The sequence below is a fragment of the Epinephelus lanceolatus genome, chromosome 18 (assembly GCF_041903045.1).
Source record: "Epinephelus lanceolatus isolate andai-2023 chromosome 18, ASM4190304v1, whole genome shotgun sequence".
NCBI lineage: Eukaryota > Metazoa > Chordata > Actinopteri > Perciformes > Serranidae > Epinephelus > Epinephelus lanceolatus.
Genome location: NC_135751.1, coordinates 19737069 through 19759504, shown reverse-complemented (window position 1 = coordinate 19759504; position 22436 = coordinate 19737069). Strand labels below are relative to the sequence as shown.

General features: G+C 39.1%; 4 protein-coding genes across 6 annotated transcripts; 3 read left to right on the top strand and 1 right to left on the bottom strand.

The window, feature by feature from the left end:
• The first annotated feature begins 1400 nt into the window (after positions 1–1400).
• cdip1 (cell death-inducing p53 target 1) lies at positions 1401–10820 on the top strand. 3 transcript variants are annotated; one of them, XM_033645316.2, is made up of 6 exons: positions 1409–1483; positions 2439–2479; positions 3677–3826; positions 5589–5729; positions 6007–6280; positions 9156–10820. In XM_033645316.2, exons 3-6 carry the CDS (start codon positions 3751–3753, stop codon positions 9265–9267), a joined length of 603 nt encoding a protein of 200 aa, XP_033501207.1. In that variant the 5' UTR covers positions 1409–1483; positions 2439–2479; positions 3677–3750; the 3' UTR covers positions 9268–10820. The 3 variants fall into 3 exon arrangements, with proteins under 3 accessions (XP_033501206.1, XP_033501207.1, XP_033501205.1); XM_033645314.2 differs by having other exon boundaries at positions 6004–6280; XM_033645315.2 differs by lacking the exon at positions 2439–2479 and having other exon boundaries at positions 1401–1483; positions 6004–6280.
• Positions 10821–10852: 32 nt separating this feature from the next.
• polr3k (polymerase (RNA) III (DNA directed) polypeptide K) lies at positions 10853–14462 on the bottom strand. Its single transcript, XM_033645317.2, has 3 exons — positions 14202–14462; positions 13952–14039; positions 10853–11232 (listed from the first exon to the last, which is right to left on the bottom strand). Exons 1-3 carry the CDS (start codon positions 14310–14312, stop codon positions 11105–11107), a joined length of 327 nt encoding a protein of 108 aa, XP_033501208.2. The 5' UTR covers positions 14313–14462; the 3' UTR covers positions 10853–11104.
• A 213-nt stretch (positions 14463–14675) lies between these two features.
• snrnp25 (small nuclear ribonucleoprotein 25) lies at positions 14676–16676 on the top strand. The gene is made up of 5 exons (XM_033645589.2): positions 14676–15095; positions 15813–15903; positions 15990–16095; positions 16183–16257; positions 16361–16676. Exons 1-5 carry the CDS (start codon positions 14880–14882, stop codon positions 16416–16418), a joined length of 546 nt encoding a protein of 181 aa, XP_033501480.2. The 5' UTR covers positions 14676–14879; the 3' UTR covers positions 16419–16676.
• A 113-nt stretch (positions 16677–16789) lies between these two features.
• On the top strand, positions 16790–22337 carry LOC144458585 (uncharacterized). The gene is made up of 6 exons (XM_078161157.1): positions 16790–16873; positions 19450–19599; positions 19744–19878; positions 19961–20047; positions 21366–21513; positions 21664–22337. The coding sequence occupies exons 2-6, from the start codon at positions 19458–19460 to the stop codon at positions 21770–21772; spliced, it is 621 nt and encodes a 206-aa protein (XP_078017283.1). The 5' UTR covers positions 16790–16873; positions 19450–19457; the 3' UTR covers positions 21773–22337.
• The last annotated feature ends 99 nt before the right edge of the window (positions 22338–22436 follow it).

Below are 22436 nucleotides of genomic sequence, written 5' to 3'. Positions count from 1 at the left end.
TGCACCTGCAGGCCTCCTCTCCTTATTTATAGCTCCATGTAAATGAAGAGGTCAAGTGTCAGCTCTCTGTAAAATCAGAGGGAACTGTCTCTGACTGGAAACACACTGATAGTTTATTATTAGTCATCTTGATTCAAGAGCTATAACGAAGAAAACCAGGTTTCAACAGAGTTAGATCTGAGCTTCAGCAGCCACAACAAGGCGCTAACTGAATCAGCATTTTACCATCTTAAACAAAGAGCAGGAATTAGAGGTCTCATATCCAGATGACATTTAGAGCGACTCATTCATGCTTTTATTTTCAGCAGGTTGGACTGTAATGACCACCTCTGTGGTTCACCCCAAAAAGACCATCAGACAACTTCAGCTCATTCAGACTGCTGTGCCAAACTTCTAATAAGAACCAAGGGCACTGAGCATATTACGCCTGTGAATACCAAAGAACAAAGGCTCCTTTGTAAACGGTTCTTCCACCATCTGCTGGTGACAATCTGCATGTACAAATATATTTTCTCTGAGAGAAAACTGATGTTGAATCAGTCTGTTTCATTTCCTAGTTTTATTAGACTTCTTGCTTGTTCATGCTTAGTAGCCTACCCTTGTTGAATGTCTGGCACCATATGTATTTCCTTTCCACAATAATAGATGATGCCCTATTATCACGCAGTTAATTTTGTGTAGGCCTAATGTTGTCCCTCAGATCATGCCTGGTAACCTTGGAGAACATGGAGACGTTTCTTCTTTCCCAGCAGACTGTCAGGGTGTATGGTCCCTCCATTTAACCACCAGAGGGCAGCAAATCGTCTCCTCTATTATCTTGTGGTAAATGGTGGACTGATTACCACTAAACTATCCCCAACACAGTCTATGTGTTAGTTAGTGGGCAAAATAGCTCTATCACAGTTTTATTTTTCCATTAATATGCATAATTCATAAATTACTGTTTACCCCGTGTCTGCTTTGACCCTAGGACAGTTGACCCCAAAGTGTTGCGGTGTTGCTGGAAACTCATTTTTCCGATTATTCTGACACCACACGAATGCAATATAACATTGATATGGAAATAATTGTCATAAATATATATTTGTAAAACTCATTATTGGCGTGATCATTACAGGACTCGGTGTACTGATGCGTTTAAGAGTGTAGTACTGGAAACTACCTGCTGTTGAAGCGTCAAGCCCGATACACTTCCGGTGTTTACTTTCAAAATAAAATAAAACGTCTTTTGTTTTTTGTTTTTCTTTATTTTATTATGGGTGCATTTTAAATTTGACTCACACACACACTCAAAAAGGAGTAAATAATGATACAAATGTGTCGCTTGTCACTTTTTGTAAATTCCCTGCTTGTGAAAAACAATTAATGACGCCTGGTGTAAATCCGTCTCAGCGGATGTTGACCCTCATCAGCAGGATCAGAGCTGCTAACGCCAACCAACATCAGTTACACCGCGGACAGGTTGCGTGTCTCACAAAACCAGGTAAATTGTCTGTCAGCACACTGACAGCTGCATCATCACATTCTCGACCATACACAATGTTTCACAGTGCTCTGGACGTTTTGTCCATTCACTAGCATGGTTCTGGTTTTATCTTTAGCCTGTTGTTTCTGTGCCTTAGAATGGTGACGCTAGCTAACGTTAGCTAACGACAGCTAGCAAACATGCTTTGCTCTGGCTAAACAAACACACCCTTGTCTTCCAAGTTACCTAACCAGCTGAGTACTAACAAACACTCGCTCTTTAACATCTTTATAAAAACCAGATAGGGTAAATTATCTGCTGCCTGCCTGGCTAGCTAGCCAATGCTAGTAGCGTTAGCACAACTCCGGGTTATCTCCGTAGCTACCGTGTCAATCAACGTAAATGCTAATGTGAGATATATTTGTACAAGATACGTGCCCCAGTTCAAGTTAACACCAGTCCTGGTTTCTAACCTCTATTATGTAACTAAGTTATTCATGGTTAGCTGTGCAAGTAGCTTTGAGCTGGATTATCTGGGGAAGGATCACATCCATGGGAAGGATTTAAAAAACACCAGCGAACTAGCTAGTTGGTTAGCTTAGGAGCGGTCACACCACTGTAAGAAAATGTTTCCTGTCAAACTTTAATGAGGGTTATTTATTAGCTAATAAACACCTAATGTTGCACAAAGAGTTGTTATTGCGGTGGTGTTTCACTTTTATTTTGCTTTTTTGTTTTTGACGTCACTACATGAGCAAAGATGGGGGCAGATCTGCTGATGCTAACAAAGGTCTACATTTTGGGCACCACAGCCACTAATGTGATGGTATTTAATGTTGGAAAACTACAAAATTAACCCCACTAGATTGTCAGAAATTAATCCTGTGCATTGTAGTCATTGCATTTGTTCTGGTGTTGCCCATCTTTGCAGATGTACCTTATTAAAGTAACTTGTATTGTCGTCATATTGCAGGTTGTGGCACAGTTCTTACATCTTTCTTAACCCAGTAGCAGGTAAAATATTTGTTTTCCTTGTTAGCCAGTTATTTGTGACCGTGTTGACAGTTGCAGACATCTGTCAAGGACCATTTCACAATTGCATGTTTTAAACTGTGCAAGACGTGCAGATTGTTCCCATACCATACATAGCTTCGATAATAATCAGGGAGAAGCAGCAACACCGCACTGACACCGTCACAGTTTCACATATGTAGTATTTGTTTCACAGCTGTTGTATTGTGCAGGTCTTATTCTGTAACTGAACCCTTGTGTTTTTTGTTTTAGCCACACAAGACATGAAATAGCACAGTGTTCTATTTTGTTGTGTTGAAATGTGCCATGCAGCCCCCCACAGTTACAGCATTGTAGTAAAATAAGCTCAGGCTCATTGTAAAAACACCAAAATAAATAATCCAGAACTCTAAGAAGTGTTTTGCATTCAGCCACAGCATGCATTGTTAAGCTTGAGAGAAAATCATGCTTCCTACTGAAACTCGAGCTCCGAGACACGGCTGGGGAGCTCTCACTTGTGTGGTTTTTCTCTGTCTTCATTTCATTCAGACCTCAAAAGTTGGTACATTTTTTATCTTGAAAATCCTTTTATTAATGTTTTCTTTACTGTTCTGATAATCATTAGGGCACTCAATCATAACACTGGATTGTCAGCTGCTTTTAAATCCTGCTCCAATGGCCAAAAAAAACAAAATTCATACTACCACTAACTTCTTTGCATTAATTAATAACCAAGCTTCCACAGAAACAGGTCATGGAAGGGTGCATTTCACTTACAAGTGGGAGTAAGCTATCAGGACACGAACATATTTATCTACTTAAAATTTTACTAATAACTGTGGATTTTGGTAAAGCTCACTTAATCAAACATATTTGTTTGTTGTCTTAATTTTAGCATTTTACAAGAGCAGTTTTTAAAAGCTTTAAACTATTTTGATCACTTGGTAACATCAGGCGCTGCTCCAATAAACCAGAGGTCACTGCTCTCCATCATAAAGTTGATTAAAACTTCACTGCATTTTACTCAGATGTTGTGAAACTTGTGGTACATGTGCAGACTGACGTCGGCAGTTACACAAAGTACTTAATTAGCCTCTCTGACTGTTGTTGGGACATTTTAAGGCTTGGGAGAAGTCGGTGTCAGAGAGTAATTAGCCATGGGACTCAAATTGTGCAAAAAAAAATTTCTCTCTCTCACAGAATAAAAGTCCTCAGGAGAGATTTGAAGGGAGCTCTGTGCCCAACCCCTTTCCCTATACAGACTTCCGGCCAGTATGTCCAGTGATCCTCCTCCTCCGTACCCTGGAGGTCCCAGCGCCCCACTTATTGAGGAGAAGAATGGACAACCTGGTAATAAAACCACACATGGAGGGCTGTTGTGATTGTTAACAGGCACTCACAGACGGAGACAGAGTGTGTGTGACCTGATTTTAATTATTGTGGCTTGAGTAAACTGTCACCATGGAGACTTAAAAATAGTCCATCTGTTTGTTTAGAAAGTGATTCACTAACCTAGATACATTCACGAAGGAGAAAATGTTTTTAACGCACTGTGATAATCAAGCAGCGCCAGCTGACCAGTGGCTGCAGTTTGTTTTCATGTTGATTTGAGAATGAAACTTTAATGTGAGAAGATCCAGGCACACAGGACAGCACTGATCTCAGAGACAGGCTCCAGTGACATGAATGTTAAACTTGCTGATGTCATGAAGCAGCTTCAATGTGTGTTAAAGGTATACTATGCAGGACCTGTAGAAAAACGTAACTTTCAAACTAGGGCTGCAACGATTAGTCGACTAATCGATGACTAATCAACTATTAAAATAATTGGTGACTATTTTTGTAGTCGACTTATCAGTTTGAGTCATTGTACTATGAAAATACCCCAAAATACTCTTATTGCAGCTTCTTATATTCAAATATTGGCAGCTTTACACACTCTCCCATGATGGTGAACTAAAACGTGAGTGTCATGAGTACGAAACAAGACATTAGATGACATAATTTTGGGTTTGTGAGACCAACATTTTTCAGCATTTTACCACATTTTTCAATAAAAATCATTAGTCAACTAATCGAAGAAATAATCGTCAGTGAAAATAATTGTTAGTTGCAGTCCTATTTCAAACTTGGCCCCTACTCCTTACACTGCTTGTACGACACTGCAGGCTGTTGTTTCACTGTAGTAACATCACATTTGTTGTAATGGAAAAGCCGACACTTGAGCAAACTAGCTAAGCTAACGACTGGCACCTCCCTGGTCAACAGAGAACAGGCCAAGCGTGCATCCCCATCCTCTCCTTCAGCCCTCTTCAGTGAAAGTAAGAGGGGAAGCCAACTCCTTTAGCTCCACTATATTTGTGTTTTTGTAGTGCTAGTAGCAGTAGTGGTTACGGTACCTGGAATTTGGTACCTTTTTTTCTGAACTGTCTCTTTAATATCAAAAATGTAACTTCTGAACAAGCTGCAGGGGTGAAGAAGTAGACTAAAAAGCAGTTCTGCTCCTCTGCTCTTTTATTATCACACAGAGAGCTAATTATCTGTCTCTGTTTGTCTGTCTGCTTGTGTGTGTGCAATCGTCTAATAGGGATACCAGGCTAGGAATAATATAGAAAAGAAAAGAAGCTGAAACTATCTTGGCAGATCGGCACTGCAGCGATTATTTTGGCTTGCTAGGAACCCAGTGGAGCAGCTGACGGGTTGCTAGCCCCAGTGCTCTGTGGCCGGCTTCCGGGATTCTGGGCACTTAGCGGCACTTTTTCCTCTCTTCTAAACCTGGCATTGTCACTCAGATGCGCTCACAGGTACCGAAATTTGGCGCAGATGGTTTTAACGAGAATTGGTACTCGGTAACCCTGGTTGTGAGTGACGATTGAGAAGGACACCTACTTTTGTATGAATCTTTATAGGAAAATCCTGCATAGTATACCTTTAACCTCGCCACCTGTCAATATACCAAGAACTGTAAACATGTAAATAGAGGGTGAAGTCGTATAATATTTGCTTGTAAGATGGAATCTTGCAGTATGAAATCTTTGCTTCTGTTGACTTTGACTCAAACCTGTGCACACCTGTGTTTAATGCCATTTCTTTTCTGTGTGTCATCTTACAGTAAGAAATGTTCCAATACAGGGACAGCCCTTGCCTCCAGACTACGGTCCTCCACCTTATGAGGCCCCACAGCCAGGCTTTCTTCCCCCACATGTACCTGGAGAAGGGCCCATGCCCATGCCAATGCCTCCACCACCACAAGGTGCTGCAGACACTTTGCATATATTAACACATAAAACCACTTCTTGTGATGTAATTCCAATATTTATTCAATTTTTATGTCTGTGCAGTCCAGTCCAGGTTCTGTCCTCACCTCAGCACAGCATCTGGCTTGCTAATGTCCTTCGCAAACACTCGTTAATAGAGTATAGAATGACTAAAAGCTGCATATGTAAATTCTCAGTGGGTTTGGCAGTACTATTGAATTCAATGTTTTCACCAGTACACTATATTAAGTGTCATTTCCTTCTGCACAGGAGGCCCCTACCCACCTCCGCCCGGTCACTATCCTCACCCAATGCCAGGACAGATGGGCCCTGGTCCCAGTCACTTTGTCCACATGGGAGGTCACACAGCGACCGTCCTGGCTCCTCCAGGAGCAGCCACCACTGTGACCGTACTGCAGGGGGAAATGTTCCAGACCTCACCAGTGCAGACCGTGTGTCCGCACTGTCAGCAGGCAATCGTCACCCGCATCTCCCACGATGTCGGCCTCATGAACACACTCTTCTGCCTCTTCTGCTTCTTCGTAGGGTGAGTAACACACTGATTGAGGTCACCTAGCAGTTGTTCGCGGTGGGTTTTGTCAGCCCTGCACCCTCTAATTTATAAACATGTATTACACACGTAAGACTTGAAGAAGTGACACCATTTCTGAAAGACACAGGGCTCATTTACCCAGGTGGAAGAATTTAGATTTTTAAAGCTGGGCCTGTGCATATGCAATTCTCTGAAGGGGTCATCCATAAATTATCAGGATGTTTTTCTGTCTCAAGAATGGTTAAACAGTTAATAGATTCATATCACTTAGACTTAACCTCATCCAGAACTTTATGGCTGGCATTTATAGACATGTTCATTCCAAGTCATTTTAAGTCACTGAAGAGAGCTCCTTGTGCGTTCGATAGATGTAACATTTTTGTTGGTGCTGTGTGCAGCATTTTAAGTGTAGGTCTGGTATTTATTAACCTGGACCGAGTCTTCCCATGTTTTTGTTTGTAAGTGATTAACTGCAACAATAATTTATGAAATTGGTCCATTATTGAGCAAGATGTTGCAACCGGCAGCAGTGAAGTAGGCTGCAATAAAATCACTCGGGGCATGTTTTCCTGTCAATTTACATCTATTGAAAGGACTTATTTTTGCCACTGACAGGCTCAGATTATTACTTTAAGTAGGGCTGGGCGGTATGACAACATTTTCATATCACTTTTTTTTTTTTTTTTTAAATCATATCGGTTTCACAGTATTTGACGGTATTTTGCTTGGGTTTGGCCCACTTGACATGCTGCTGTGTTGTGCTATGGCCTATTCAAGTGCTGGAATTTGTTATTTACGTGACAACGCCTGAACGCAACGCAGGCTCAGCTCCATTAGTGCCGTGCTAAATTATAATTGTCTGTCTGTGTGAGTGAGTGAGAGATTCATTTTTTTCATTTTCCATTTTTATACAGTGTATGGTTTCACCCCGATGCACGCGCGCTCATCGGGGTGAAACTCTGCCGTGCGAGATACAGAGAGCAGAGGAGAATTGTGAATGCGCGACCATGTAGAGATAGAAATGACATGCCGTGGTGTAAACAAGATAAATAACATAAGGATATTTATCTTGTTTAATAACAGGACAAGGTATAGACCTGTTCTATAGGCCTGGATATGAAGCGTCCGTAGTGCCAAATGATATAACGGTAGTTGAATAAAGAGCTAGAGCTAAAAAAAAAAAAATCAGCAGCAGCGGTGTGCTGCTGCTAGTTGCATATAGGGGAAACACTGCTCTTTTTGATTTGAGTTCTTCTGGGTCATCGTGTTCTTCTTCAGCAACGTGTGCAGTTGCTTTGCTTTCAGGACTCTCTCCAGCAGCCATTCTCGCCTCTAAACTTTTCTCTAAGCTCTCACTCTCGCCAGCTCTAGCACGCCTGTGGTGTGCAGTGGTGAAATGGGTCCCCACTGAAACACTTTCCCACCGCTCATGTTCCGGAAGTTGTTTGGGCTTTTCACCGGTATTGCGGTATATGAAAAATTCATATCATAATGAAAATAAATACCGGTTTTTGGTACAAACCGGTATACCGCGCAAAGTGTCTGAAAATGTATAGAAAGCCTTTTTGTGAAATAATAAGGTCATCTTTGTTTCACAAGAAACAGCCCTAAAATTGCCACTACCAAACCTACCTGACTGATTAACTTAGTTTTAGCATTTATAGAGGCAGCATATTTTCATATCTAACTGAGTGAATTACTGGGTTAATGTCAACCAAACCAGAGATGGCAATTGCTGGAACAGTGGAAAGACAATCCAAGACTGTTTTTGTGAGTTTTATTTTGTTTCCGTTGACTTTGAATGAAGTGTGCATTACAATTAAAAAAAAATACTGTTTATTTAAATGGAGTTTGGTGGGTTTGACGGTAGTGGCAGGTAGGTTTGGAACCGTTTCTGGGGAAACAAAAAGGATCTCACTCTAACAAAAACACCTGTCTCTGTTGGGATACTTTCGAAATGTTGTCAAACACTTCCAATAGTAATTTGAACATGTCAGTGGCAAACACAAGCACTTCTACTGTACATAAATTGATGAGCGAACATGCCTAAAATGGTAACATTGCAGCCTGTTTAGCCGCTTTTGTCCACAGCGGTCTTGCTCAATACTCGGAAAAAAATCAGAAGTTGTTGTCCTTAGTCATTCGAGCACAAAAACATGAGAAAAACGGCTCCATGTTGAAAATGCCAAACTTACCCTTAATTTCATTATTACGTCATTATCTAACAGTAGATGTTCATTAAAATTCCAACCATCAATACAGTCTGAAAGGTTTGATCAATCCAACACATCCTACCCTCCATTCAAGAATAAAATAAAACAAATAAACAAAATAGAAAGTTACAAAAAACAAAAAAAAGGGATTATCCTTTGATGAATCCTCAGATTTCAATATATTAAAATCTGTGTACAAAAAATACTGTCAGAAAACGAAACTCAAGCACGTAGTCGTGCCTTTTAACTGTTCTCAGTGGCCTGTATATGCAAAGCAGGTGCACCAGTTTATGGTTTGACACATAAGGAAGACAGAATATGCAGACGTGCTCTTGATTCAGTTGGCGTGGTTAGCTATTTTGTGTTATGCATCGTCACAGAGCTATCTCTGACATCTGTCTGAATAGTGTGTCTGTAACTATTGGTCTTCACTTCACCCAAATCCGGTTGAACGGGTAGATGTTGCCTGTCCCCAGGCATGCAGAGAATGCATGGGCTATAACATTGTTACTTTAGTCTGCATGCTCAGACTGAAGTGTCGTTTCTTCTACTTGACTTTCACTTCTTATTTTCTGGGCACTTACTGTACTGTCTGTTACCACATGCAGGTGTTTGCATTTTTTAATTAGTTTTTTGTGTCTTTTCCTCGTTTTCAGGTGTGATCTCGGCTGCTGCTTGATTCCCTGTCTGATTGACGACCTCAAGGATGTGACACACACCTGCCCTTTTTGCAAGGGCTATATCTACACATACAAGCGTATATGCTAACCACCGACAGCTGTATGCTACAGAGACGTGTACATGCACACACATAAAACTCACAGTTCCTCCTGCTGGTAGTGACAGGCTTTTTTCCTCCCATTTTTGCAAAGTGTCGTGTAGCCCTCTTAAATTGTAAGTGCAGTTTTTTCTCATTAGTTCACGGAATATTTACTGTATATATCTTCCAGCATAATTCTTTCATGTGTAAACATGCATTTGAAATGTACAAATCTCACTGAACTACAGAAGACGTAGGGCACAAAAAAAAACATCCACAGAGATGGATAGGCAGCTTGCACGCAGGTGCATCTGATCCGGTATGGAAACTCTGAGACAAGACCTGTGATGTTATGCATGATAAAGGTCAAAAAAATAATCTGGATAGACAGCCTCAGTAGGAGAAAGCTGTGAAAATGGTCAGTTTATTTATTTGAATCATCTGTGAATCTTGCTGAGAAGCAGCGTATTGAAGACAAACATGCTGGGTTAGCTTTGTTTTGTTTTTTTCTCATATTTATTTCAGATATTTTATCCATTATTTTAACAAGTTAATATTGAGAACTGTGAACATTTTTGTCCATGTATGATCATTTTGGTTCTAACAGATCTAGTTTTTCCTTTTATCATTATCCCTTTTCGAATGTGAGCAAACTAACGAACCATTCGCAGCTCGATAGACCGACGTATTTGCTTGTTTGGCGAACGCCCGAGATTGGTGTTACTTGCTATATTTATTAATCTTCAGGGCTTCAGTCAGTAGTCACAAAATGCCGAGTGATGAACAGTTACCGCCCTCTGTCTATGATGTACTTATTTTGATGATAAAGCCAAGATATGCACTTTAAGTTGGAATTCAGTCCCCCAGCCCCCCCCTCTGATGCATTCATGAAAACTCTCAACCTCAGCTGTCTGAACTCTTAGCAATCACATGTCCTCTCTCTAGTTAAGGATGTTGGCAAACAAACTACAGTGGTGGCACCACCATCATCACAACATTGTTTAGCCTGTGACCCTCCTAATGCGGCATCAGACCTTTAAGATTACCCGCATTGCTCAGATGCATGTTAGATGATAAATACTGATGTCTTTTGACTAATATCAAATAGTGACCTCCGCTAGGAAATAAGCTTCAAATAAATGATTGTATCAGACATCCTACAAAACAACATTGTGATTCCATAGAGATTACTACTAACAACGAAGGAGCATTTTATGGCCACCACAGCATGCCCGACCTGCCGTTCACCTTCACTCACTAAGTGCAGTTTGTCTGCATGAGCCACACATCCAAACAAATAATTCTCACCGGCTAGTTCCTTGACTCTATGTGCATTTGATTTTGTTTTTTCTTCTTGAGGCTAGCTAAGCTGTGCAAGAAAGTGAATTTTGAGTTGAAGGATTGCATTGAACTTTTAATACGAAGTACTGTATGCCATTGTTGTGGATAATGCTGGTCTGCATTGCTCTCTAAATGTCCGTGATATGTATAACTATGTAAGTCAAAATTTGTTTGACTGTTGTATACAGGTACTATTTTATCAATAAAAATCAGAACATGATTTTTTTTTTTCACTCATTTTAATGTTACTTAGAAAATGAACCATGTCTGGAAAGTGAGTTCTATAAGTAAATATCTGCAAACACAAAAAGAAAATGTAAGTTTCTTCAGCTGTGTCAACACACAGAAGATGAACTGCACTGAGTGGAAATCATCAGAAGCCGAAAAAAAAAAATCTACCAGAGCCTATTTACGAAGCTCAAAAATGAAGGACAGGGTATAAGGGTCACATCTGTGCCACATAAGCATTAAATATATTTTACAATTTTCAAAGTGCACAAGGTTTCAGTCTCTCCATCTGTGTCCACACTGGGCATTGCAGCATTTGTAGAAAGTCGTCATCGGCTCGTCGGCTGATCTGGTCTGAATCTGCATGAAATACGCCCGAGGATGCTCGCACTTCGGACAGGTTTCTGTGAACATACGGCAAGTACAGAGTGTCAGTGTGGAATCACCACAACTGCCGGAGTTACCATACATGGTTTCTACTGTGTAAAGGAGAGGACATCATGTATGAGACAACGCAGCTGTAAAAGCTCACCTGATTAATATTCACACTGATACCAGGATCGTCTCCAAGAAAAACAAATCTGTGTGTGCGTGCAGCCTTAATGTATTCTTATGAAGCTTTGCTTGAAAAACAGAACAGCTCTACCAACTATAACAGACCCTCGAGGAATGAGGTTTTCCTAAAAAGGTCACCAGTGCTATATAGTGCAAAGAAAAAAAAACAGACACCCCATGATTTTTGGTATTTTTGTGTGCATAAAATGATCCTAAATAGAAGAAATTTTATTTATTTTTTTTTAGTTTGGGTCCACAAACTTAAAGTTTAAAAATAATTTCAAAATAAAGAAACTGCACATTTGTAGCTATATAAAAATAAGTTGCAATGAACCAAAATAGGACATGCAGAGTAATGCACGCCCTTTTTTGCACCAGTGTTTGGGATAGCGAGAATTATTTTGTTGTATGTTTAAAAAAAAAAAAAAAGATCTTTTAAATGTAAAACCTGATAATGGATCTCAACAAATTTTAGGGGAGTAAGATGCGTGCAATATTCTTCAGTATCCTGATGTATTCTTACCAACACCACTCTTTAATGTATATTTATCATATGATGCACCTATTTTTGTTTCTATTTATGTATATATTGTGTTGTACATTGTAGTATAATCCATGTATTTTTATATTTGTAAATGTTCCATACTAGTTTTATACACTGTAATGTAACATAAGGCACATCTTTTATATTATTTTCACACTTTACATACTATAAATATTTATATTTTTATGTGTGATACATACCAGTGTTTAGCATTGGAGCATATTGCATATATTTTATTTTTAAATTTGACATATTTCATACTTTTATACTCCTTATTTTTACTTCTACAACTCTATGCTTGACATCAGAGTGATTGACCTATTACAGTGTCCCCCTGGGGATCAACAAAGCATTTCTGATTCTGATTCTGAAGACAGTTTAAAGTCAGAAATATGAGATTATTATTACAGGTGTGTTGATATTATCACAATCTTTTGCCCTTGACAGCAATATAGTTTGACAACACAGTAATTCTGTAACTGTAAAACACACACCTGATGTCCTCTCTGTGTAACTAAGGGATGATTATCTAATGAATTTACTCACATTTTAAAGCCTTATTACTTCCACAGAATCTTATAGGCAGCTGATAGCAGACTCTGTGTACCCACATGCACATACAGGTGTAATAAAGCACATAATAAAACACGGCATTCTTAACTTATGGGTTGTTCAATTTCAATATCAAACATCTATAAAACAGCAGAAGGCTGAGCTGCTCAGATGTCTAACTCAGGCTGTAATTTTAATCTCTTAAAGTGAGACACAACAGGTGAATAGGGTAAAATGTTAAAATAATAGATATCATCATGAAACTTCCCCAGTTGATTAAGTACAATAGTATGAAAAAAATGTATTACAAGTTTTTACAATTTTAATGTTTAATTATGCAAATTAGACATTACATCATTAAATATGTGCTAATTTGCATATATTTTAGCATCTGATAAAGCCACGTGCAAAATTATTTTTTCATTTTGTTTACATATAACATGAAAAAAAGGGATTTAAGGATATCTGCTTTTATTACCTAGAAAATCAAAATATACCGTCCATAGCCTTAAAAAAAAATTTTCGCCATATTTTTGGGAATAAAATGTCACATAAATCAGGCTAGGAATGATTTATTAACAAATCCCTCTGTAAATATCTTCAGAATATAGCTAGGTGTATAACTGGAAAGTTTGGTGTACATAGGTGCTACAGAGGCTGCGATGCTCGACTTGGGAGTTTGACAAAAAACTCATTTTGAGAAAATGGCATAGGGGAATTTAATACATTTCTATTGGAAACAATTGCTCACAAACAGAATAAATGTTCAGGCCCTTAGTAATAACAATGTAGTATATTTCAAGCTCATAAAAATTGATCATTTAATAACATGACAGGCATATAAGGCCTACAACTGTTGTAACCCAACTAATAAACATACTGGCCTACACTGCACAATGCTAACTTCTTGCCGCAAGTAGATTAAATGTATTAAAATAAACGTCTAAATGTATCATTTGAATGTTTTCTTTATAGCAGTTTGAAAGAATACATATTCAAGGAGTAAACTAGCCCAAAATCTCAAAATTGACCACTGCATGCCATGTCTTGCCTTAATAAATACAATTTACTTATTACTATTGTATTAATTAAAAAAACACACTGTATAGATCTCAAATAAATATGAACAGCTTGTAATAATTTTAACATTTTAATTTAGTAGCACAACAGATGGTGAAAAACATCAAAGGGGTTATTATTTTGCAGAGTACTTTACGTCATGTGTCAAAGTAAACATGCATAACAAGGTAAAGTAAACGGTGTTGTTGTGGACAAGTGGGGGTGAACACCAGTGCAAAAATTCTGGGTGATAATATAAACCACATGCAGTATATAACAGAGACCATGGAGGATTTCTGACATGACAGAAAACACTTGCTTCAGTTTTATCAAGGCAAAAAGACCCAGGATCACTGGCCTATGATGCAGTGATAAACTGAAGCCTGCACACCATTAATTTAAATGTCACTTACCAGCAGTTGAGTCCACGTTTTCCCAAGCTGCAGCTCCACCCAGAACATCATCCACCTCTTTCATCTTGGGATACTTCCTGTTGTTTACCTGCAGGAACAAAAATATAGATATATATGTCAAACACAGACACGATAGCCACATCCTGTGAGCCAAGGAGCAGCATCTTTTTTTGACCAAAATACAAAATGTTAGACAGTAATACTTATTAATAATACGACTTTGAAGTGAAGTGATAACAACATAACTCACCTTTCTTGTGATGTTGTGGACATAGGGACAGGTGTTACAGGCGAACCTCATACACCTCTGTCCTTCCTCGACTATTAAAACATTTCCGCAGGTTGGACAAAAAAGCAGCATGTTAGCCGGTAATAAATATTTATCTAACAACTACAAACTAAATAACAGACTGAATATGAGCGCTATATTTTACACAGCTAGCAAAATATTCAAGTTTCCCTGCTGTACACAGTTTGGTCCATGTGAAGCAGCGGAAGTGGCTGCCGGAAGTAGGTGCTACTGTTTTTACCGCTCGTCGGGAAACGAAATATAAGAAGAGGATGTGGTTATATATTCATTTTACGACCACTCCAGAAATAGTATCTACGACGAATAATGTATAATAATATAATACACATGTTTACCCAATAAAATAATTAAGTGGGGTCTGAATTTACGTTCACGAAGCGGAACCATTTGCTTTGAGCTACGGTTGCCTTCAGGTATGCGATTTTTACCGTACACAGTGTTTGTTTACTTCATGGCTCCTTTCAGCGAACAGTTTTCAGTAAAGAAATGTTTGTCAGCTGCATTAGTTGACCCAGAGTCTCGCTAAAATGTTTTAGTATTTTTCACTCGTGTTTATTTATATCTTTATTTATTTATTTTAAGTAGTTTTGACATTTCCCACGTGACAAACCGGGCTCAATGATGGAGGAGCAGAGTCGGGACACCTGCGTCGGAGGTGTGGAGACGTCTGTAAAGGTTGAAGAGGTGGAAGAAGAGAAGCTGACAGAGATGGCAGCTTTAGACGCAGAGGAGGAAGATGAGGAGGCTCTTCCTCACTCAGAGATCCTAGATATTTTCGAGGAGGGACTGGCTCGACTGGTGCAGGATCCTTTACTCTGTGATCTGCCAATCCAGGTTGGTTTGATCTGTCCGTGATGCACTTGTGCTGTGATTAAAACACAGAAATATCACCATGCAGTATGCATACACACCCACACACACACACACACACACACACACACACACACACACACACTCCTGGTTGAAAAACATCCTGATTCCTTTAATCTTTCTTGCAATGTCTCTAAACTTGTTTGGAGTCCCTTAGTTTCAGTTTCATTTTGCTGGTAATGCTCAAACGTGGTAAAACATAGTTCCCACTCCACATTGAACGTCTAAGACAGCAGTAAATGGATAAATCATTTAGTCTATCAAACATGTTAAATAAATTCACAGAGCCCAGGGTGACAATGATTAGTTCCTTATCAAAATGACTGGCAGTTAGCTCTCTGTCTAACAACCAATCAAATGCTTGAATAAGTGTATTAGAGCGATTAAGTGTGATATAGAAAGATTATTTACAGCAGGTCAACTTTTTCATTTAGTCCATGGCTTAGGGTCATATTCTGTGACAAATTGTGTTTAAGCCGACTACTTAGAAAGGTTAGCGTTCAGGGTAAAATACAGACCAGCACCTCAGCTGCTCTGCACTCACTTTTATGTGATCAAATTTGTATTTTTCCAGTACTGGAGGTTAGACGTATAACAAATGAGGACAAGGGCCCTCATTTGTCCTTCCAGTCCTCAAAAACTTGGTCATGAACATTATCAATATATCATCTTTATCTTTAGGTGACTCTGGAGGAGGTGAATTCTCAGATTGCATTGGAGTACGGCCAGGCGATGACTGTGAGGGTTTTAAAGGCAGATGGCGAGATAATGCGTAAGTGTTGAGATGGTTTGTTGTTTCATGTTGAAGCATATTATCATAGCATGTTGTATTCATAATAATTTATTTTATAAATATAGCCATTGTGGTGGTGCAAAATGCCACTGTGCTTGACCTGAAGAAAGCCATTCGCAGATTCATGGAGCTGAAACAACAGCGTGAAGGCGGAGTGAAACATGTCAGCTGGTAAACAAACAAACACACTCAACAAACACTAGAAAATAAAAGGGATTTAGGATTCTTATGTGAATGTTTGCTTCCTTTCTTTCACAGGAGATATGTTTGGAGAACTTATCAGTTGGTGTTTCAGGGGGAAAAGCTTGAGGACGACAAGATGAGGATTAAAGAGTAAGTGTGGGAAATAATCACCTTGTTTACCTGTGGTGGTGGTGATGATGTTATCATCAGCGCCGTTTGATTTTATTTCCTCGTCCTCTCTGTATTTCTCCAGCTACGGGATCAGGAACAGAGATGAAGTGACATTCATGAAGAGACTCAGGAAAAAGTGAAATATCACAGTAAAAAAAAACCACCCGGTTCCTGCAGTGGTGCTACCTGACTGGCGGACTTGAAATTATTTTCAGTATTCATGATTGCAAGACTTTTTATTTCAAGTGTTTTGGCAGTCTTGTGACATTGCTGTGGACATTACAAGCTGAGCTGCTTCTCCATGAGGCTGCGTGTAAATATGATATCTGGAGCTTTTTTACTGCCAGTGTGCAGTGATTTTGTACGGCTGTGTTTAAACATTAAACTATATTACGGTATTTTGTTTTTATTTCTGTTGTGTGTGTTTGTGTTTTGCTTGCATCTCAACAAGAGCATCCTGACACATTTTCCAGAGAGGGCAGTTGTAACCTGAGAATTTGAATATTCCCTGGTATGACTGAACAATACCTGCCCTTGTTGACTTAGTTTGAATGTTACCTGGACAGGAGACGCTGAGAGCGGCTGAGGATATACGGTAACACACACTCTCTTTATATAATTTTATTTCTAATACAGGACTTTGTTCGGTTAGTTGGGATGATTAAGTAATGTTTTTAACTTATTATAGTGTAGTAGTGAGCACGGTGCAGTTACAGCTGGAAATTTGTGTGGAAATGTGTTCTTTGAAAATGAAAGTCTAAATTATTTTTTTGGTACTTTTGCCCACTCATATTAGAAGTTGTTTTATAAGGTCTATGTCAACTGTCTCTTTATTATTCATTATCTTTTGATAAAACAGTGCTCAATATTTAGTAAGTTTTCTAACCAGCCACCTTAAAATGCCATTGAGGAGTCTTTTAATTATGAATTCAACCTAAGACTTGATATAAAATGCACTAAAGGTACAGTGGACAGTGTGTGAGCACTTTTTTGTTTCATTTATAGATTTAGGCCATTTTTATTTTTGTATTATGCAAATAGTTATGCCTAGCCCGTGTGGGCTTACCAGACAACATAAAATAAAACAAGCCGGCACCAGAGTCCAACATACTTACTGTCTTAGAATACTGAGAAAAAAGAAAATGGAAATATAAATTTGTTCTTCATGGCAGACAATTTGGAGATGCACTACCACACTGTCGACCACCCACTCACTGTTTTTGTTATTCCTCCTCAGCCATAAATGGATAACATGACAGGCATCATGACAAAGAGTCTTTTTATTACATACTTTTAGTCTGCCTTTTTTTAATTGTGAAATGTGTCCATGTTCCATATTACAGATAAGAGAGAAATATGCAAACGGAACCTGGGAATCGATTTGCCTATATAGATTTAACAATGTTTTCATTTGAGAAGATTAACCCAATGCTGTCTGCAGAGTTATATATTATACCTCCACTGTACAGTATTGTGTTAATTTCACATTGAACAAATTATGCTGAAGAAGCCTGCTAAGTCTCATAATATGATAATGCACCCATTTTGAATTTTATCACTTCATTAAATGGGCGTTAATAGTGGATTTTAGCAGGGTCCTGCTACACCAGCTACTAAGTTCAGAACGCTGTTATCAGCCCATAAGGTGCCAAGCGGCAACCTCTGGGGCTGAAAAATGAAGCCAACACAGAAGTGCTAAAAACTGCAGTTCCTAAAATGGCCACTTGAGGCTGGTGCCAGAAGCGAGGCAATCCCCTTAGACCCCCATGTTAAAATGCCCAGCTTTACAGCAAGAATAAACATGTTTACAGCCTGGTACAAAATAGTTTTGGTCTCTATACCTAATGTCAGCATTCATGTCAACTGTACAGGGGTGAATCTTTATATAACTCACTTGTTTATGTTTTATTAAGGCCCAAAGTAATGCATAATTAAGGATGGGCCGCTTTGAGTAACAGGCTGTCTGCTGATAGTTTACTTGGCCTCTTAGTCAGATCCAGCCCTCGCTCCTGTGCTACCCTTTTGCCCAAATATAGTCACTTCTGGCTCCAAAAAACTAAATGGTTATGGCTGAATTGCTGAACTTGATGCTTTAAAACAGGAGTCCACAAACCAATGGGTGATGTCACAGTAACAACAATCATTATTTTTAGTCTTTGTTAAGTGGGAGGTCTAGGTACCGACATTGTGTGGTTGGGTTTAGAAAAATCAATTAAAATACCTATGCTTTTTACTAATGTAATGTTACATGATATCCGTTATATAGGTAAAATAAGTCAATGTTGACTATTGGTTTCACACAGGACATGAACCTTAATCTCCTGGGTGAAAGTCCTGTGTTTGTTTGACCCATCCACTACCATGTACAACTCCCTCCAGAGGTGGACTTTCTCACTCTTTCTCACTCTATACCAACATTACATCACCTGACTTCCTACGTCAACGCATAAGTTTATATGTACTCCCTTTTTGTGGGGAAATAGATACATCCATTTAAAATGTAACTGTGACTACCCTTATGCTCCCTCTGTGTTGGCATGGATACATCCACCAGGGGGCTGCACAACTTTTACCTCACCACTGTTCACCTCTATTTCCTGTCCAATTTCTTCGAAGCTGTTCCATAGTTACTGTTTGTCTTTGTGCCCGAGCAAAGTAACATCACACAGATGTTAAAATTTTTTGACCAACTCACATAACTGCTCTACAAAAAGTTCTGCCATTTTTAAAAAGTCTTCGTCATGTCCGGTGGTCTGGTCTCGCTTGAATTATTGGCTACACTGCCCCCACAATTTCCAGTGGTATTGCACTGTTTCATCAGTATCCTTAAGCTCTCAAATGAGGTACACAAATATAGACGAGTCAGCATGACATGAACGCAGAGTATGGACTTGTCTGCATACGTATCGAACCTTAACAATGCCTTAAGGGTAAACACGGCCATTAATAGGCTGATAATGGCCTTCTGAACCGACTAGCTGGAGTAGCAGGACCCTTTTAACCCTGTCTATGAGACTGGTAACCACTAATAATGCCTATATAATTGGCACATTCAGACGTAACTGCATCAGTACTGAACATTTTGCACCCTAAACATGTATAAACATACAGTAACCCAAATATCAGACCTATAATCTAACAGCAATCCACTCATTCGCTGTGTCTCTTCAGCATCCATCATGACTTCCCAAGACAACAAGCTGGAAATGATAGCTACAGAGCTGAAATCTCTTTCAATCAAGAGACAAGAACTTCTAGAAAGGAGAAAAATGAACTCCATTTTTCAGGAATTGAGGAATCGGATCGAATTCAAACAAACAGGTGAAGTATGAACGAAAGTCTCAAGAATGAGACAGATGTTTGCAACATGAAAATGAAGTGGCTATCTCAAGTCTTTTGCATATTTTTGTTTTGTTTTTTTGCCTCCGCTGTCTCACATGTATGAGTATGTAATTATTCTGCCAGAGGGCGCAGCGACATATGATCATGAGATTGACAGCATTGATGCTGACCTGAAACACCTAACAGAAAAGAAGCGAAAGCTCCAAGAATGTCAAGAGAACATCCTCAATGCCAAAGATGAAAAATATTCCAAGAAAGGTGAGACCAACTTTACTGCGGCAAATTATTACTCATCATCATAGTTTGGTTTTGTAACTTTTTTTTTTTTCTGTTTTGTTAGAGGCCAGTTTCACCCCCAGTGAGATCACTGTGCCTACTGAGCCTGAACCCAAAATATTCTATGTTGAGCCTCCACCTAATGTCCCTGGTGAGTCAATGACATACAGATGCTCCATTTGACTGTTCAATTTGCCTGTCACACTTGTAGTTGTCACATCTAGTGAGAACGGATTTTAGTTGAGAAAAGCAGATCATTATTATTTAGTTAAAGTGAAGTTAGTTGATTTTGAACATCATTTTACATTTGGAATAACAGTATGTAGGGTTGACAACAGAGCACATGAGGATGTTACATGTCTGTCTCCTTCAAAAATGACTGTCAGAGTGCCTCTACCCCCTTTCAGAGTGACATTTTGAATCATAATGTTTACCATGGCACACATGAACTCAGTTAATAGTTCCAACTGTGCAGTTTTCACTGGCAGAATTGGAGGCTTTTGACTATGGCCCCTAGGACCCCAATACATTGGTACTTTTAAAAAGCACTAATTAAAACAGAAACAGAAAAAAAATATAACACAATGTTGTTCGGTCACTCGTTCTGTCACACCTGGAGTACTGCCGAGTCATCTGGTGAAATGCTGCTCAAAAACACCTTAAAAGGCTTCAAATTACACAGAACAGGCAGCCAGGTCAGTTCTTTGTTGGTCTTTTCGTGCCAATGTGTGTGAGATGTATGATAGACCATCTTGGCTGACTGTGGAGGCTAAACTAATATTTAGTCTTTTGTTATTCATGCATACTGGCACCTCAGTTTTTTGGTAAACTAGTATATAGTGTTTTTGTCATGGGTATGTGACACATCAAGTGAGCACTGGTCTTCTGGTGGCACTATTTTTTTTTTAAATAACAATTTATGTTACGACACATTCTCACTCCGACCTTGTCACACATCACGATTGGTCACGGACTTTCCACGTCCACATTCGTGCAAGGTACCCTGGGTGCGCTGGCTTGTGACGTTCTGCCTGTTACATGCATTGTCTTCTTTCAAAATTTATTTCCGTTTTCACAGGAAATTTAACATTTACATACAGTCTCAAAATAAATAAATTTAAGTTTTTTCCCCTTCAACAACAAACTCACATGGTTGGGTGAAAGTCAGTATTTTGTTGCACCCATCCACTGACCATGGGAAACCTCGCCGCCTTAATTTTTGTCCTTTTTCCGCCATGTTTCCCCCTTATGCTAGCAGGTGCTGTTAAACTATAATGGCAGCTAGCCACGTATCATGCAGATGTTTTTCGGCCACTTCGGAATGAGACCAGGCTCTACCATGTTTTTTAATTGCTACTAAAGGGTACTCACATTATTCTAAGTGCCCTTTTCATTCTGGAAGGTTTAGAGAAATAATGAACAAGATGTTTGATGGGAAAACTAACATGAATTATCCCTGTTCTTTACAGCCCCTACAGTGATTCTGGACATGGAAAAACTTCCACCATGTCCATGCAGGACGCAGTGTCCAGAGTGCAAAAAGTTCATCATAACAGAGACCTCTACCTCTGTCAGCTCTGTCACCTGGCTGGTGTGTTTCATGACAGCTCTGATGGGGTATAAAGCCATTCCTTCATCCTGGTGAAATATTAATAAGAAAACAAATCACAACTTGTTTGGCCTGTTTCTGTTTGTGTAGCTGGTGTTATGGTCGTACGTTTCCAGGTTTGTTGACATTTTATTTTGTTCCTCTTCCTTCTTTTGCAGCTGCGTGGCTGGCTGTTGCCTCATTCCCTTCTGCGTCGATAGGTGCAAATCTACCATACACAAATGTCCCAACTGTCGAACGTCAATCCGAGTTGTTAAACAACTCTGAGAGGGAAGCAGCTGGTGAGAACTTGAACATCGACCTAATGGTGATGTAATGTTTCAGCATTACAGAGGTTATCTGACTGAATATCAGTGGCTGAGGATGTTTGTCAGCTTAAACATTCAGGTGCAATGACTTTGGTTTAATGGAGCACATGTCAGAAGGAACATGCAGTGGTGAGGTGACTAAAGTCTGCCTGTATGTAAATGTATATTACATTAGATTTTCAGGATGTATCTGTATATTCAAACTGATCTTTTACTGAACTAGAATATCAGATCAATACTATCAATGACTGTAAATATACTGTAGTACTTCCTGTAGTAAATCATGTAAACCTCCAGTCATCTCTTAAGGCTTACAGATGTGGTGAGCTGTTTGTTTCTTCAGCAAAACTACAAAATTTAAGTCTTCTTGTATGTATATTTATTTATTAGAAGCACAAAAGGGGAAATGGCATAATGTGGTTGGTCATAGACTTGTGGTGAAATCCAAAATAATCTCTGTATTTACAAAATGACTAACATAAAAACACTGTGTGTAAAACTCATACAAAGTCAAGTCGATTTTATCTATACAGCCCAATATCACAAATCTGCTTCAGGGGGCTTTACAATATGTACAACATTATGATAGCCTCTGTCCTTAGACCCTCGATTCAAATAAGGCA